This window comes from Excalfactoria chinensis, chromosome 1 (genome assembly GCF_039878825.1).
Source record: "Excalfactoria chinensis isolate bCotChi1 chromosome 1, bCotChi1.hap2, whole genome shotgun sequence".
Taxonomy (NCBI): Eukaryota; Metazoa; Chordata; class Aves; order Galliformes; family Phasianidae; genus Excalfactoria; species Excalfactoria chinensis.
In genome coordinates, this window is record NC_092825.1 from 30428937 (window position 1) to 30445906 (window position 16970).

General features: G+C 34.2%; 1 protein-coding gene across 2 annotated transcripts in view; it reads left to right on the top strand.

The window, feature by feature from the left end:
* SLC16A7 (solute carrier family 16 member 7) overlaps positions 1-15799 on the top strand; it is an 82962-nt gene extending 67163 nt beyond the window's left edge. For both annotated transcript variants that reach the window (XM_072329894.1, XM_072329904.1), the window contains exons 3-5: positions 7775-7918; positions 9197-10009; positions 12578-15799. In XM_072329894.1, the coding sequence (XP_072185995.1) occupies positions 7775-7918; positions 9197-10009; positions 12578-12849 (1229 nt within the window). In that variant the 3' untranslated portion in view covers positions 12850-15799. The remainder of the gene's footprint in view (positions 1-7774; positions 7919-9196; positions 10010-12577) is intronic.
* Positions 15800-16970: the final 1171 nt, after the last annotated feature.

Sequence of the window (16970 nt, forward strand, 5' to 3'; positions counted from 1 at the left end):
TTGAGATAATACTAGAAATTGTGCATAGCTGTAAGTTATTCTTTAATTTCACATTAGTATTAATTTTCCTTTGTTTCCTGTCAGTAGACCAAAAAAGAAATATACGACTTGTTTTGATCTCTCCAGATAAGTGATGTTGCTTCTTGTTCAAGCACTTAAACACAGCTACTACCAAACTAAACTAAATCCTTAATCTATAAGTATCCACAGAGGATGAAGGAGCAGCCACTGAGGTGAATGAATAATACTTCATAGACGAGATGTCTCCAAGAAAACCATTAAATATGTTCATTGGAGCATTTCTGTATTTAGAGTAATGCATCCTGAAATTTCAGCTGAATCCCTGAAAGGATAGAAATTTAGTGAAGCTTATTATTAATACCTTCATGTTAAATATTTGCTGTAGAGAATTATATCTATTTATATTTACGTGGTTTTTATCTCATGTCATATGAATTCAGTGTGCATGTAACCTTATTTAGATGAAATCTCCAAACACATTTCTAAGTCTGAAAAGACTTGTGTTAACTTTAGATTCACAAAAGTACATGAACTCCTGAGGATTGTAGTTGATTACTTTTAAATGCTACACTAGAACATTTCATCATCTTTTCTTCTCCAGGAAATTTTTATTATGTCTTCCAAGAACCTCACATTTGGAATTGAATTTTCTGATGTTAATGTTGATTCACTACATTACGTTTGCTGTTTAAGTTACAAGCTCGTTACATCAGTTTTCTGAGAAGAAACCAAACCAAGCCAAACAAAGAAACAAAAAACAAAACAAAACAAAACAAACAAACAAACAAAAAACAAACAAACAACAACAACAAAAAAGTACATTTAATTTCTTAGAAGACCATTTGGGATTCATATATCATGATGTTAATTCTGTTTGCAGCTATTCCCATGACAGAAGCATAGAGGCTACTGCGTCCAGTTAATTTTGAGGCAGCATGCTTTTTTATTGGTAGTCAGTGACCACAAATTTTACTGAAAACTGCTGAGTGTTTGGCAGTTTATAGAATTATACTCATTTCCGATGAAGTATTCTTATTGCTACTTTCAAAAGAAATGCCATAAATCATCTTCAAATCTTCTGCTTTGTGATTGACTCTTTCATGACAGGCTTTTGTGGGAAAAAAATAAAAAATAAATTATAGCAGAGCATACAAGAGATAATTAATATCAAACAAAAATGTGTATCCATTGAAATAATAACCAGCATGGCTACGCTTTGATTAAAACTGAACAATTTTCCAATTTTTTAAAATTAATATTTATTCAGTAGTTTGATGACTGGGAGATAAGTTTTCCAAATTGCGGGGTCTGTAGATTCATACACATCAGTGCCACAACTAATGTATAAAAGCCTGCAAGCTAATCAAAAGGAAACATAGTTTGAGATGGGGAAGTGATGGGAAAAGCTCACTGCAGTGACTGATGGTTGAGCTGCTGGCTGCTTGCTTCCTGACATGCACTGCTTGAGCTGCTGCCCTGGCTTGGTCTTAACCACTTCTTTTTGGTTGCTATTCATTACATGTGTTACCATCCCACAAACATGATAAAAAAATTAATAATAAAAATTTTCCTGACATTTTAATGTTCTCAAATTAATAGGTGCTTTCTTTTTCCCCCATACAACTCCCTGTAAATGCTCATCCAAGAGTAATTATAGTATTTAATGGGAGGTTTTGGACTAGAGATAAGGATGTCCCAGTATCCTCAATATTTTTAGCTGATCCTGCTTGAGAAAAACAAAATATTTTTAAGACATTTTCAACCTCCACGAATAGATTTTCAGTACTATCAGAAATCAATTTTGACTTGCTTTTTCTCTGGATAACTAATGTGGCATTCCAAGAGTAATACTAAGTACTTTCAGAAAACATTTGTGGTTGAAGAAGTAGTTTTAAAATGAAAAGTAAGGCTTTGCTGTGGGAAATACTGGTGACTGATTAGCTTTATTTTAGTTCTTGGAGTTCCTCTGCCTTGTAGGATGCAGAAATAAAATACAGCCAGACCAGAAGGATCGCTGGTGTTATGCTCTGCAAGTTCCAAATATGTATGCGTGTTTAAATCATTTTATTTGACAAGATGCAATCTACAATAGTGCATTACCGCAGCTTCAATTATTATTGCTATTGCATTAATTTTCAACTTTTTTAGAGATTTCTCTATATTAGAATACATGTCAGATTGTTCAGCTTGTCATTTCAGGTTCCTCAGGACAAATGACTCTATGAACACTGTATGACATGGTCAGTGTATGTTTAAAACATTATTTTTGTATCAAAAACATTCTTCTTTTGTTGTCTTGTAAAGATAATGCAGGTAAGAAAATATAAACCATAAATGGTTTATAAGCTCTGGCTGTGTGTGAAAAAAAGTACAGATGTGAATGAACTTTAATCGCCTTATAGTACTGAGAGATCAAACCAGAAATTTTATTTACTTTTAAATATTGCCACTCTTTCAGTAAACATAATCGTAAAAAAGATTCAATCACAACTTCATTATAAAAATAAGGCACAACTGTGGCAGCTTACAAGTATCCTGTATGATCCTTTATACTGCTACAGTCCATGTCAGAACTCTTCAAATCAGTTATTGTACATTTAAACAGCAGATCAGTTTTTCATCCCTCAGAAAATGTAGTATCTATATTCTTTTCATTTTATTAAAAAAAAAAAAAAAAAAAAAAAAAAAAAAAAAAAAGAAGTAGAAAGAAGGCAGCAAGAATTCTAGTGACCTAGACTCTCTTTCTCTTATAAATTAATGGAGTGTACCTAATACATTTGAGAGCTGAACGAGTTATAGATTTTATGCCAAGTAAATCTTCTTTTATGCTGTTTGGTGGCCTTCAAACAGATCTTCCAGTACTATAACCTCTAGGTATCATGAAATGGAAATACTGTTATCATCTGGTTTGCATCCTTTAAGCTTTCAGAGATACTAGATACGAAGTTGTTGCATTGTCTCCAGAGTCAGATCATTTTTTGAAGTGTATATTTTTTTAGAACTGGAAAAAAGCAAATAAATCCAAGTGCATGACTGTGTGTGTATCTCTGATAATGTGACTAAGAGACAGACCCTATTAAATTTATAGTCCATAGTTCGAGCTGTGTTCATTTCCACAAAAATATCCACAGTACACTGCTGCAAAAAAGAGACAAACATTTTATTGTTTGAGTTCTGTTTAAACCATATTAGCACATGGGCATGTTTTAAATGGAAAAAAAAGTGATTGTTTTTACGAACATCTGCTTTTTAAATCTACTTATTCAGTTATGTAGTCTTTTTTGTTATCTTCTTTTAACAACAGCAAAGCTTAACTGAAGAAGGGAGATTTAAGTGCTGACTGAAACACTAAACTTGGAAGTAAGAGGAAAACAGATTATTGCTACTGTTGTTATTATAAGAAATAATGCATTTCATTTCTAAACAACTTATTTCTACTAAGAAGTGTTGGTATTCTCTGAAGGCCAGTCAAAGCAGCCTTGTCCTCACACGTTTTGCATGCTGGACAAGAAAATGTTTTGCTTCGCCATCAAAATAAGTGTCACATTATTATAGGCTTTGTATAGAGCATCATTAATAGCTCCCAATTGCGCAGCTGAAAAAGCTATTGCAGTGTTTTCCTCAATGTATGATAAACATGAAAAGCTTCTTTCTTACCCATGACTTCCTTTAAAACATTTGTGCCGTGCTGTATAACCCTTTCTGAGTGTTCTTCAGTGATGCAGTTACTGTTGCTATCTTACTCCTTCTCAAAGTGTGGTCATTACCTTAGGTAGACATAAAAGAAAAATACAGCCATGAGACTATTAGTATATTATGATAATGGCCTTAAATTTATTTCAGGGAGTTCATAGTCTTTTGTGGCTGATGGTTTGTAGGTGCTAAGGGAGAGATCAGGCTAAATATTCTTGTGGGCTTCCTGACTTAACATCTGCTAGGTAGTTATTTCAGGCTTCAGGAAAATAGACTCAAAGATCCAGCAGTCCTATAGTGCATTAACATGCATTAATGTACAGCACGAGTTTGGCAGTGATATGTTACTTAAACAGCTTAGTATTGCTTCTCAAAAACAAAAACAACAACCAAAAACAAACAAACAGAAAAGCATGGAATTTAGGTCCCTGCTGCTGGCATGTGAGCATTGCTTATGTGTAGAAACTGTTAAATGTGAAATTAGATTGATGCATGACTATAAAAAGTATGATTTCAGACAAACAAACAGCTGGAATTTATGAGAGCTCATATGCATTGAGATATAATATGCATCATTTTATGAGACTCAGAAACCAAGTATATACACAGATGTCACAAGAACATATTTAACCTACTCATCAGATTGGGAGGCTTTCTGTATAAGTAATGGAGGTATCTTGAACTAACTTAGTGTCTTATAGAAAGATTCATATTTCCCAAATGCACAAATACTAAATTAAAATACTAGAATATACAGAAGAAAAAACAAAAAAAGAAGTGATATCAGTTTTTGGCAGTAAATGTGCATCATTGCTTGAGTAAAACATCTCAAAGATAATACAAATTTTAAAAGAATTTTTAATTTGTACAGTCCAAGTTTAGGCCATTTGAAAGTTCAGAGCTCTGATACACCAGGTATCTTTGTCTTTCCTCTAGTGTCTTTGCCCACTACCTGCCTAAATTGATACATGCATACTTCGCCTTGAGCAAAGCTGTGTCCCTGAATTCCCATTCCCTATAGGAAAACCTCCAAAAGCAAATATCTTCCCCAGACAACTGAACAAACAAGAATCTGACATATTATCTTGCCTTATAGAAGGAAGGAAGGTTTAATGGAAAGTATCAAAGAATATGGATACTACAGTTCATATTCCTTTACAGGAAATGCTACTGCAGAGCTTGTCTTTCATGTAGTTATAGTTGGAAAAATGTCAACATTGTGCAATGTTGTCTTTTGATCCACAGATTTATTTAAATTAAGTCAGCAGTGTATCAATATTGCACAACAATATTTTTCCATTCTTTTTCTTTCCAACACTTGATAGTGTGCTATATGTTTACCTCATCATTTTCACATGGTCTCACACCTATCTTGGCTTTTCACAGTCTTTGTTTAATGAGAAAAGAAACAGATTGCTATCCAGATAATTTCTAAAGTTCTTACATAAGGGTACAACACAAGATGCTGCCTGTAGTGAATAAATCTGTAAATACTTTGACCTAATATTCTCTCAAATGCATTGTTCCTTACCTCTGCCCCAAGGAACATTCTAAGTATGACTACAGCAAGTCAGTGTTTATTGCTGACATATTTTTGGGGGAAATTAACAAATACCACACCATTTTTCATGTGATCAAATTAATTCATAGAAATACCCCTAACTCATCATAAGAAAAATAATTTGAAAATAATAAAATATCCTTGTTTTGGTATGTTTGAAGTGAGAAACTATTATTGTGTTTAGCAATCAGAATACTTAAGCCTTTTTTTCTTTCAGAAAGTTACCTTAATATTATTTTTTTTCAACAATATAAATAATATTTTATATTGGCCCAAAACTTTTTACTTTGAGTTAAAGTTGTGGGTTTTTTGTTTGTTTGTTTGTTTTTTCTTTAACCAAAGGAAATATATTGCTCATGTATTTTAAAAGGGCTTTCTAATTCAGACATGAGCCCAACTACTAATTTTCCAGACATATCTGTATAAAACAATTTGTGACTGAAATTACACATCACTGTAGTTGTGATTAGAGTAGTTGTTGTAGAGTGCACAAGTTCATTAAAAGAGAGGTATGCATGGCATATTTAGAAGTGGCTTGAGCATAAGTTATCCATCCCTCAAGTCTCAATGCCTTCTGCATATGTCCTCAAAAGAGAAACCTCACCTCATCATAGTTCTGCTCAGTGGCTCCCCTCAAGCAGAAATGAAGACGCACAGATTATCTCACAATATAAAATGTCTGTTAAATGGTTTAGTGTTTCATGTGATTTAAAATCATTCATTAAATCTCTGGGCTACTGTATATTTGGTGGGCCATTCTATTAATGAGTTTTTTAAGTCTGGAGTTTCAATTCACTTTCATACTTAATCAGTGAGAAGCAGAGATAAGAGTCTTCTGTCCTTTTTTGTATGTCAACAAGATGAGCCCTAACACCTTAGCTTTGAGTATCCTTTACCTTCCCAGTAAAATAGCAGTCCCGTTTCTCCTCTATTCCACCACCTATCTTCCACTGTTCAGCTTCCTGAGCAAGAACAGGAAGTGTTTTTAGGTCCATTTCATTACTCATGCAGAACTGAACACATTTGGTAATGCTTGGGCTGCCTGAACAAGAAACCCCATTTATTGCCTGTGCTGTTTGGGCCACAAAATGTTTCTCAAATACAGACTGTAAGATCCAAGCATCACTGAAATTAGAACTCTAAATATTCAGTCAGTCAACTTGACGTGTTTGTCACTCAAATTAATTTCAAGCTGTTAGAAAAGGTGAGCAGGTGCAGAGCAATACTATGGTAGATGTTTGTTTCCTTAAGGAAGTTAGCTAAAATTTGGTCATTCAGCATATGGTAAGGATTTTTGTTGCAGATATTTAACATTTACAGTATGTTCATAATAGTCATTTAATACGTTTACAGTAATTCAAACAGCGGAGTCCAAAATAACAGTATACATATGAAATATAGAGTCTTAAATTTGGTGAAATTTGGGATTTTTTTGCATCATGGAAATTCTGTCATTTATTCCTTCAGATATTTATAGTGAGAGACTTAAAAGTGTTTTACAATGAAATGAGGTGCAGTGCTTGGCATTCCACTTTATGCCAAGTGCCTGTTTTGTATTTAAAATTTATTGCTTTTTAATATTGGTGTTTTTATTTTTGAATTGAGTAAGTTTAGTTATTGCAAAAACAAGGCAATTCATAATGGTTTGGGCCAAATATAGTGCAATCAGATGGTGTGCAGGTTTGCCTAAAGAGCTTTGACAACCTCTTAATCTTGATATGTAGCATGCCATCTATTCTAGTCACGGTCGTTTAAGAAACAGATAATGCATGTCATGCTAAATTGCATACTAGCTGTTTGTTTAGTGTGGACATAATTACACCATAAACTGAACTGCAGTCGAAACTGAAAAACGAACTTGTAGTAATATTTTTAAAGTTTCAAAATCTTTATGCTAAACCACATTCTAGATTTTCCCAGACAACCTGTAATCATCCTACTGCCTGTTAACTGCCTCTCTGAATCCTGTAAGGGAAAATGAGTGTTGGGGGCCCGAGATGCACATTCTGATTTGACAATGTTTCTAAGTCTATGGGTGAGTTTAAGTCAGTGTCCAAGACATAGTGACGTGCTACAGTATCAATAAGATCAGTTGTTAGTTTGCTTGCCTGGAGATTTCTCTTGCTCTGTTAAGCAGAGTTGTGATGTCTGTCTCATATATGAAATTCTTCAGCCCTTGCACTTTCAAAGCTTCCATTTTTCGATCTCAGTATTGATTACTTGTGAACTGTGACAATCCCTCTTGCTTGTCTGATGTCTTTAATCTTTTGATCCATCTCCATGACAAATCAATATTTATATTGTCATGGAGACAGTATATCCACATTCACGCTCATTTGTCTGCAAACAGTGTTTCTCTGACAAATTGGTACAGAAATGGCTAAGCATTTTCCAGGATGGAAAATAGAAGAAGTAAAACATTCCAACATATCTTGAAGAAAAAGACATGTATGACAGAGTTACCTGCTATCTGCTAATGTTTTTTCCTTCTTTCAACAGGTCCCATAAGCAGCATTCTGGTGAATAAGTATGGTAGCCGACCAGTGATGATAGCAGGGGGTATCCTGTGTTCATTTGGCATGATTGCTTCCTCTTTCTGCAATAGTGTTCTGGAACTTTATATATGTATTGGGGTTGTTGGAGGTAAGAATGCTCTTTAAAATGTAATACTATATTATTTCTAATACTGTTGTACCAACAACCCATTACTGAGGAAGAACTCAACGTGTAAGGCATTGCACATGCAAAACAAGAAGGTAGAAATATCATCTCATTTCAGCTACATAAATGTGTTAATTCTTTAAATTAGCCAGTATGATGTTAAATTATTTCATAGAATATTTCAGGAATAGCTGAGGATTTTATTCAATAAATGCTGTATGTATGTACTCTTCCATGCTGCACTGTAATTATGGTATAAAAACTGACAGCACTTATTACAGTAATTTGTGTAGCATTTCACGTTCATTGTTTTAGCTTTCAATCATGTTACGCATCAAGCAGGGTGGCAGAGGGTAGCAGAATTCTAGTAAAAATGCAGAACCTAATCCCAGCTTTCTGTAGGTTTTCTCCCATAGAAAATATGATAGCTTTCTGTTCTGAAGCTTTCTGTGTAAAATCAAAGTCAAGCCTTAAGCAAAATTATTCTGATGTCATGAAAAGCCTGAATATTTCCCAAGAAAATGAAGTAGTTGTAAAGCCAGCAAATTAATTTACTTACTTACGAAAAGTATCTTTAAAAAAAATGAATTAATTAATAGCTACTTAGCTGTTATTACTGAAATATTTTAATATGGACGGAAGGCCTAGAGGTGCAACTCATATCCTTGAATGAATCTGTGGACTGTTCCCATACTTACTCTTCTGTAACTATTCCACAGGTAGTGGGGACTTCCATACCTGGGGATGTAGATCTGAATGTGCTCCAAAATAATGATCTCTTTTAATTTCCAATTTTATACACAATTTTGATCTTAAATAGGGCTAGAAATAAAAAGGGAGGAGATTTATTTGTTTAAATTCACCCTATTTTCTTTGTAGCTGAGGTGTCATTTAGTAACTTTTGTGAAATGAGCCAAGAGAGAATCGTATTACAGGTTTCTCAATAAAAAAATAGAATCATTGTGCTGATGCCATAATTTCTATGTCATTCCACTGTCTCTGTCACTACTGAAACACAGCAAGGAATTTTGACTTTAAAATGCTACAGGTGGAAATGACAGAATACCACGGTGATATAGTCCTGACATTAAGACAGACAGAAAGACATTTCATTTTCTTATGCTAGCTGGTTTTCATTTTCATTCAAAATCACTAGATTAGATATTGGTAATTTAAAAAATAACTTGGCAACAGTATGGTGTATGTTCTGTAGTTCATCATATGCAATAATACTTTGTACTATTTGTATTTGTATTTTAGGTCTGGGTTTGGCATTCAACTTACAACCTGCCTTGACCATGATTGGCAAGTATTTCTATAAGAAGCGTCCCATTGCTAATGGATTGGCCATGGCTGGAAGTCCAGTGTTTCTGAGCACATTGGCACCTCTCAATCAATTCCTCTTTAATGCATTTGGTTGGAAAGGAAGCTTTCTCATTCTGGGAGGACTACTTTTGAACTGCTGTGTGGCTGGGTCACTTATGAGGCCTGTTGGACCAAAACCAGTCCCTCCTGTGAAAAAAGATGTTGAAAAAGGAACAGGAGATTCTACCCTGCACAAAAACAACAAGAAGTCTATTTGGCAAACTGTCAATAAATACCTAGACCTATCCCTCTTCAAACACAGAGGGTTTCTTATCTATTTGTCAGGAAATGTTATTATGTTTGTTGGTTTCTTTGCTCCAATAGTATTCCTGGCTCCTTATGCCAAACACAAAGGAATTGATGAATATTCTGCTGCTTTTTTGCTGTCCATCTTAGCCTTTGTAGATATGTTTGCTAGACCTTCAATGGGACTTGTGGCAAACTCTAAATTTATTCGGCCAAAGATCCAGTACTTTTTTAGTTTTGCTGTCTTCTACAATGGCATCTGTCATATCTTGTGCCCTTTGGCAACAAATTACACTGGTTTGGTGATATATGCTGTATTTTTTGGATTTGCATTTGGAATGGTTAGCAGTGTACTTTTTGAGACTCTGATGGACCTTGTTGGTGCTGCCAGATTTTCCAGTGCAGTTGGACTGGTAACCATTGTGGAATGCTGCCCTGTGCTCATAGGCCCTCCTCTAGGAGGTAAGAATCTCATTTATTCCATTTTCTTTTTTTTCTTTTCCCAGACATGAACTTGCAGTTTGCTAATGAATTCATAAAATAATTTTACTTAATGTTATGTCGTGTTTTCTCTGTGGCTGGGAATGTACCGTAGAAGTATTGCATTGCATCTATTATCTTTGCACTTCACAGTTTCATATCCATATGAAAATGTGAAGGTGTACATGGAGTACATTTGCAGTAGATAGATTATGAGTGTATCTCAACCAGACCTTAAATTCAGGTGACAAATGTATTATTCCCTGATAGTACTTAGAGCTAAGTTTGCTGCCTTAATTTATGTATATTCTGTTCCACTTTGCCCTTCACCAGAACAATTCTTACTCTCTTGAATTCATCAGATCCATTGGTCAATCTTTGAAGATATTACACAGTGACTTATAGTTTCTCCAACTTGATCACAGCTGAAGGAATGCTTTCTTACATTTAAAATGAAAACCTTAATTGTGTAAATGGAGAGAATTTTCATATCCAGACAGAATAAACCAGTGGAGAGGTGATGGAACAGACAGAGTCAGGCTTAGCAGCTCAGGCCAGACTCCAGCATGGTGTTGCATCGCATTGTTCCCTAGTGTGAATGCCACACCACACTTCCCCTTCAGCCAATTGTGCAGTCTGCTTGAATCATCCTACCTGGACTGAAAATTTTAATGTTACTAACTTCTCTTTTCAGTGTAAGTAAGGGGAGATAAAAAAACACATTAGTTGTATAGCTTGGGCTACATTTGTAACTTTTGGGAATCAGGTGCCAAAAATGATGAAAAGAGTCTTATAGAAGTTTATCTTAAAAAAAAAAAAAAAATAAAATAAAAAAATCCAAATCTTGTTGAAAAGTATATGTTAATTGTGTGTTGGTATATGTTGTACTGTAAGCCCAACAGTATAGAAATGCAAAGACTACCAGCTCTGTGAACATACACTGGACCCAAATAAGCAGTGCCACAAAAGTCAGCTAGACTGTATGTGCCTAAAAGCACGTCCAAGTACTTTTTGGATTGCCATCAGTATCTGTATGAAAAATAAATAAATAAATAAATAAATAAAAATCATTATTGGATGAATTTTAAATAAGCCAGAACTATTCAACTCACTTCAATACAATAATAATTGTACAAGTAATACTTTTAACAGACCTCAAGGTATTCCATATTTGCCTTATCTTTTAACATGAGTTCATTTTGGTAATGGAAGAGCAAAACGTCCAACTCACACAGATTCTTTCTGTGCCACCTAGTGGAGGGAGCCATCTGTGACTGATCGAGTCTGGCTTTTTCAGCCAGGCTCTGAAATGGATATCAATATCTAAAAATTTTAAATTCAATATTAATGGCGCAATGGCATATATGAGTATTTATTTTTTAATGTGTCAAGTTTGCACAAGTTTTAAAAGGCTATGTATTGTCCTATAACTACAAGTATTTGTGTTGTGATGATAAGTAATTGATTGCTCTTGTTAAACAGAGACAACAGAGGGGATGAACACTTGAAAAATCTAAATTCCATTTTTGACTTGTTCATGTTCTTTAAAATATTATGCTGAAGTAATGTTAGTGCAGAATCTCATTTTTAATCAATTTTATGAGACTGCTTATGAATAAAAAATGGCAAATTGTACTATTTACAATAAGTGAATTATACACTTGCAGCACTACCTAATGCTAGAGTTGTGGAATAAAGAAAAGACTAAAATAGTCTGATGGCTTGTAAATGTGTCTCAGGTGAATTAGGGCATTATGGCTACAACCCAATAGAAGCTTCTAAGTAAGTACTAAATTGAAGTGTGTAGGTTATCTTTTGAATTTCAATGATAGTGTAGCTGTGTTCAAGGCTGAATGCTTGCATATGTACAAATGTGGATTAGGGAATTGAAAAAATCAGAAAGAATGGCTCATAAAATGGAAGAATATTGTATTTTCCTTGTCATGTCCAAACTGATCTTAGAATTGTGAATATTACATTTAGGTAGAAGCTTCAGAGTTCAAAAACCAGCAGTTGAGGGAGGATGATGGCTGAAGAGATAAGCCTTTCTTTCACCAGTCACATGAAAATAAAAATGAAAAACAAGCAGTTGATGCACAGTGACAGCAGTCTAAGAAGGCATATTTCCTTCTCATCCTATTGTCTGTGTACAGCCTCCATGAGTGTCAGGCAGTCACTCCAAAACAATAGGAAACAAAGTAAGGAGCTGAATAAAATAATAAGACAATGAAAGAAAATGAAAGAATTGAAAACTGTCTGTCATTATTCATTAAGCTTTACTTATTTTGTTCTTCAGTATTTTATCCATGCCAGTGATTTAAGTGACAATTGATAGTTTAACCAGCACAGGTTTTGTTAGAAGTCCACTATATATTTTAGACAATTTGAATGTTTTGGAAGTGCTTTTCTGTTACAGCATTAAAATCAGGTCATATATAGATATTTATCCTAGAGGAATATTCAGACTGTATTTGGTATTCTATTCTAAAAAATGCTTTTCTCTCCTTTTTTTTTTTTTTTTTTTTTTTTTTTTTTTTTTTTCCACTTCAGGTTGGTTAGTGGATGTTACTGGTGAATATCAATACATGTATTTTGTCTGTGGAGTGATTGTGATTGTGGCCAGCATCTGGTTGTTCATTGGCAATGCCATTAACTACAGGCTTCTGGCAAAAGAAAAGAAGTTAGAAGATGAGAAACAGAAAGCACAGAAGAACGCTGACTTGAAGGAGGCAGAACCACTAACAAACAATGAGAACGAAGATGCTGCCAGCAGAGCTGACAAAACCCTTGAAGATCCTTCAGAAAGAGAAACCAATATTTAATCTACAATGTAGCCCAGAAGACAACATTTATGACTTCCATTAGAAATATGCCTTCAGGACACAAGCCAGGTTCTGTGTTAATAATGATCAGTTACGATATTGGATGGGAACAGATTTTCGCCCCATGTCAAGACTCCAAGTTAGATCTACAGTTTATTTATTTCAGTGATACAAAATTGAGGTTACAGAGGTAGTGGCTCCATTTAATGAGCCCATCCAAACTATGACTCTGGACAGTGAAGAGTCAAGAAAACTAGCTGTAAAGTCTTCACACAACAATGTTTTGTTTCAAAAATACATCTAATGCAAAAGCATCTCTTACTGTTATATTGGAAGATATTTTGTGTTCATTAATAGAGTACTGTTAATGTCTTTTGAACTGATGTGCCCAAACTGTATTTACTACTAATATCAAAAAACAATAGAAGCTCAAAGTTTGTTTCAAAATTACATGAATGAAGCACAATGAAAACTTTTTTTTTTTTTTTTGCATTTGTATGCCCATTAGATCAAAATATTCATTATATCTATATATAAACAGTTACAATAGGAATGTAAAAGTTAAGGTTGGAAGGCAATCAATTGGTGGGCACAATTTATAAAATGTAATAAACAGCGGAGGTTGTTTCCTCCTGTAATAGGTGGCTATGTTGTACTTCAACAGATACATTTGAACACAAATACATTCAGACCTCACTAATTCAAAATAAGCTAAATGAAAGTATTTTAAACTAGGATTTACACTGCTAACAGTAGTGGAAGTCAATTTGTTCAGTTGCTTCATGGCAGTGACATCGGTGTGGATGCTTGAGTTCACTGGCAAGTCATTAACTGGTTGATAAGAAGTTGTAAGGTCTAAATTCAGGTTCTTGAGGGCAGGTAACTCCATACCAGTTTTCATCTCCCCTTCCCATGTATTTGTGAAAAGCTACTTCTATTTCATGTTACTGGTTTAATCAAAAAGGCTGCAAAGTACATTGCCAGTGCAAGTCTGCAAGTCGGGGAGCTTTGTATTAGCAAACCATTTTTTGCAGGATATTTGGTCTTGTTTCACATAGACACATCAATTGAGATATACACAATTGTTTCTCTTCCTTTAGGTTAAAAAAAAATAAAATAAAAAAATTAGCATTGCACTTGAAATTGAAAACTGCAAGCTTCTGAAGGTTTTAAATTAAAATATTCCTGTTCTATTCATAGTTAAGGAAGGGTGCTCTTCGTTTTGCAGAGTTGCTTACACATGCCACAGAAGATGTGAAAATTAAGGGTGTGATTCATAAAACATTTATTCACTGTTTATGCAGGATAGACGTACATTCAATTCAGGAAAAAATATGGGTTTTTTTTAGCCCTCAAATACGTCTTGTACAGCTGTAAATATGCTGGACAGACAGATATGTTAAACACAATCTGAAGTGCCAATAACAATAGAATTACAATAATGAAAACTAGAAAGTGCAAATGCCGCAGCATTCAATTTGATTATTTTCATTCTTTTTTAAAAAGAAAAAAAGAAAGATATTGCTTGCCTCTGTCTTGCAGGATTATCATCTTATTTGCTATGAACTTCCACAGTAACACTGAACTTTTCATTATCTCAGCACTGTTTTGGAGAAGAAACATCATGAATCCACTAGCAAGATGGTACATAAATTTGCATCTTCTTTTTACCTAATTAGGCACAGGAAATCCAGACAGCTTCTCCAAGTCCTTTAGGTGCTTCAGCAATAAGAAAAATGTGTATTCAGAGTTTTGGAAGAAAATAAGGGTTATATGCTCAGATTTTAGCAGTGAGCTGTTTAAAGGAAAGTGATATAATCCCAGTAAAGTTGCAGTTCAGAGAAATAAATATACCTCCTTTCAAAATGTAATCCAGACAACACCCTATGAGATAAAAGCATTGCTCTAGTTATGGATTCATGGACATACAGGGGGAGTTCCAGGAATCCAGTCTGAAAATGCCCCACATGTCCAGAGTTGTGAAGTTTCATAAATGGCAAGCAGTTATACACCTAAGAGTATCAGTAATAATGCTGGATTGCAAAGGATGAACTGAAACATCAGCTAAGGAGTGGTCATAGGGAACATCACTTTGCTGTTGACAGCAAATGTCAAAGACAGAGATTATTTGAAAAGAGTTCTGTATAGAGGTAGAACAAAAATGACTGAGGCAAAAATCTGTGTGCTTATTATCTCTGCAAAACAAGCAGACAAACAAACAAAACCCCAATAAACCAAAGGGAAAAAGAAAAGCCCCACAACATAGTATGATGAGGAACACAGAAAAAGACAGTAAGTATCAACTTTTGATTTAAGCCCATTAAAAATTGATATTGACCTTTAGGGACTCGAGAAAGAGGCTCTTGGGAAACATGCAGGCAGCTCACCTGTTCTATGAAAGACTGCAGAATACAATAAAACATAGCATAGGAAATAAGGGAAAAAACAATATTTTTTGAGCTGTAGACACACCTTCAATAGCAACAATGATATTACTATCTCAGAGGAAATCATCATTTATATATATTCTCTAGAGAACTCCTGATCTTTCATCTCTGGTCAGTTATGTCAGTAGCAGGAATGAAAGAGCTGCTTTACCACCATTCACCAATGTACAACTTTTAATCACATGATTGAGTGAAATGATGTATCAGGCAACTGAAACAACGTTAGACGTGAACTGAATCAAGTGAAACATTTCTTTACATCCTTCTCATTTTTTCTTCTTAAAACTGGTAACTACTAATGCAACAACAAAAATAATCAGAATACTCTTGATATTACTGAGTGTTACGGAAGTTTGAATACATAGCATAATGAAGAAGATTGGAGCCATATCTATGCAGAAAATGCCAGAAATGAAAAAGTCTTCCAAATAAGAGTCCTAATGTGATATTTTAATATGTAGTTCTTATTTTAATATTAATAATAAACTGCCTTCAGTTAATTCTATGAGCATTAAAGTAGTGAAGTGAATATAACTTGCCTATAAAACCCAGAATGTTGTTCTTTCTTGCACTGAGCTGAAGTCATTACTGCAAATAATTTCCTTACCATTCTGCTTTCAGAATGAGACCCATGTACATATCATTTATGTCCGTCTGCTTTATTTTAGTTACATTGGACAGCCCTCACTATGGAGCACTGCAGGGTCAAGATTAAGAGATGTCTTTGCTTTACAGTCATGAAATGTACTCTCAAATTTTAAGATGTACCACATGCATCTGTTACACAACATGAAGTCTGTAGTCTCTGTCACTGCAAGCATATCCTGAGTTAGCCTTAATCTCATATATACTTCATCTTCTTTATCTGTCTACTATAATATTTCTGAGCCAGATTATCATGTTTTTGTTTTGTTTTTGTTTTTGTTTTTTTTTTTATATTCAACCAATTAAATAATGCCAAAATCTTTAAATTAGTAGGAAAGAAAATAATCAGTCTCCAACTATTTAACATCAAGGTTAAATTTCAAATAAATTCAGAGTACTTATCCAGATACTTTTATCTCTTTATGGTTTTTTGAAATTATAATTCTTTAGTAGCACAGTGTTTCTTCTGTTTAGCCCCTTTCAACTCCAGAGAATGCCTTCTCTCGAATAATTCTCAGTACTTGTTCAAGAACAAATGTTCACCCTTGCCACTTCTCACCACTGTGCTTTCAGCTGTTGGCAATTTTGTATCTCCCTCAGGTTCACATATGAAATGTTGTAGTCAGACTGCAGTACTTACGTTTCAGGTGGGTGATTTGTGAACTGTTTTGACAGGATTGGAAAAAGTTGTCTTCAAATATATTATTATTATTTTATTCAATTTTCTATTGATAATTTCCTTACGAGAGTAAGTTCAGCTTTCCTTGCTGTTGAAGGTAATGGCAACAATTTCACTGACTTTGTGACTCCACATTCACATTAATTTTTATGGCATTTTTGCATAGCAATGTCCACTGTACTTAAAAGGCTTAACAACATGTACATAACTGTTCAAAACGTAACCCAGAGAAGTCTGTAAAGAGTCACAAAGTCACAAGCTGTGCTGATAAACAAGTTTCAATTATTATTATTATTATTTCATTTTATTTTAATTTTTAGTACAACCATCCATAAAGATTCTATGAAGTA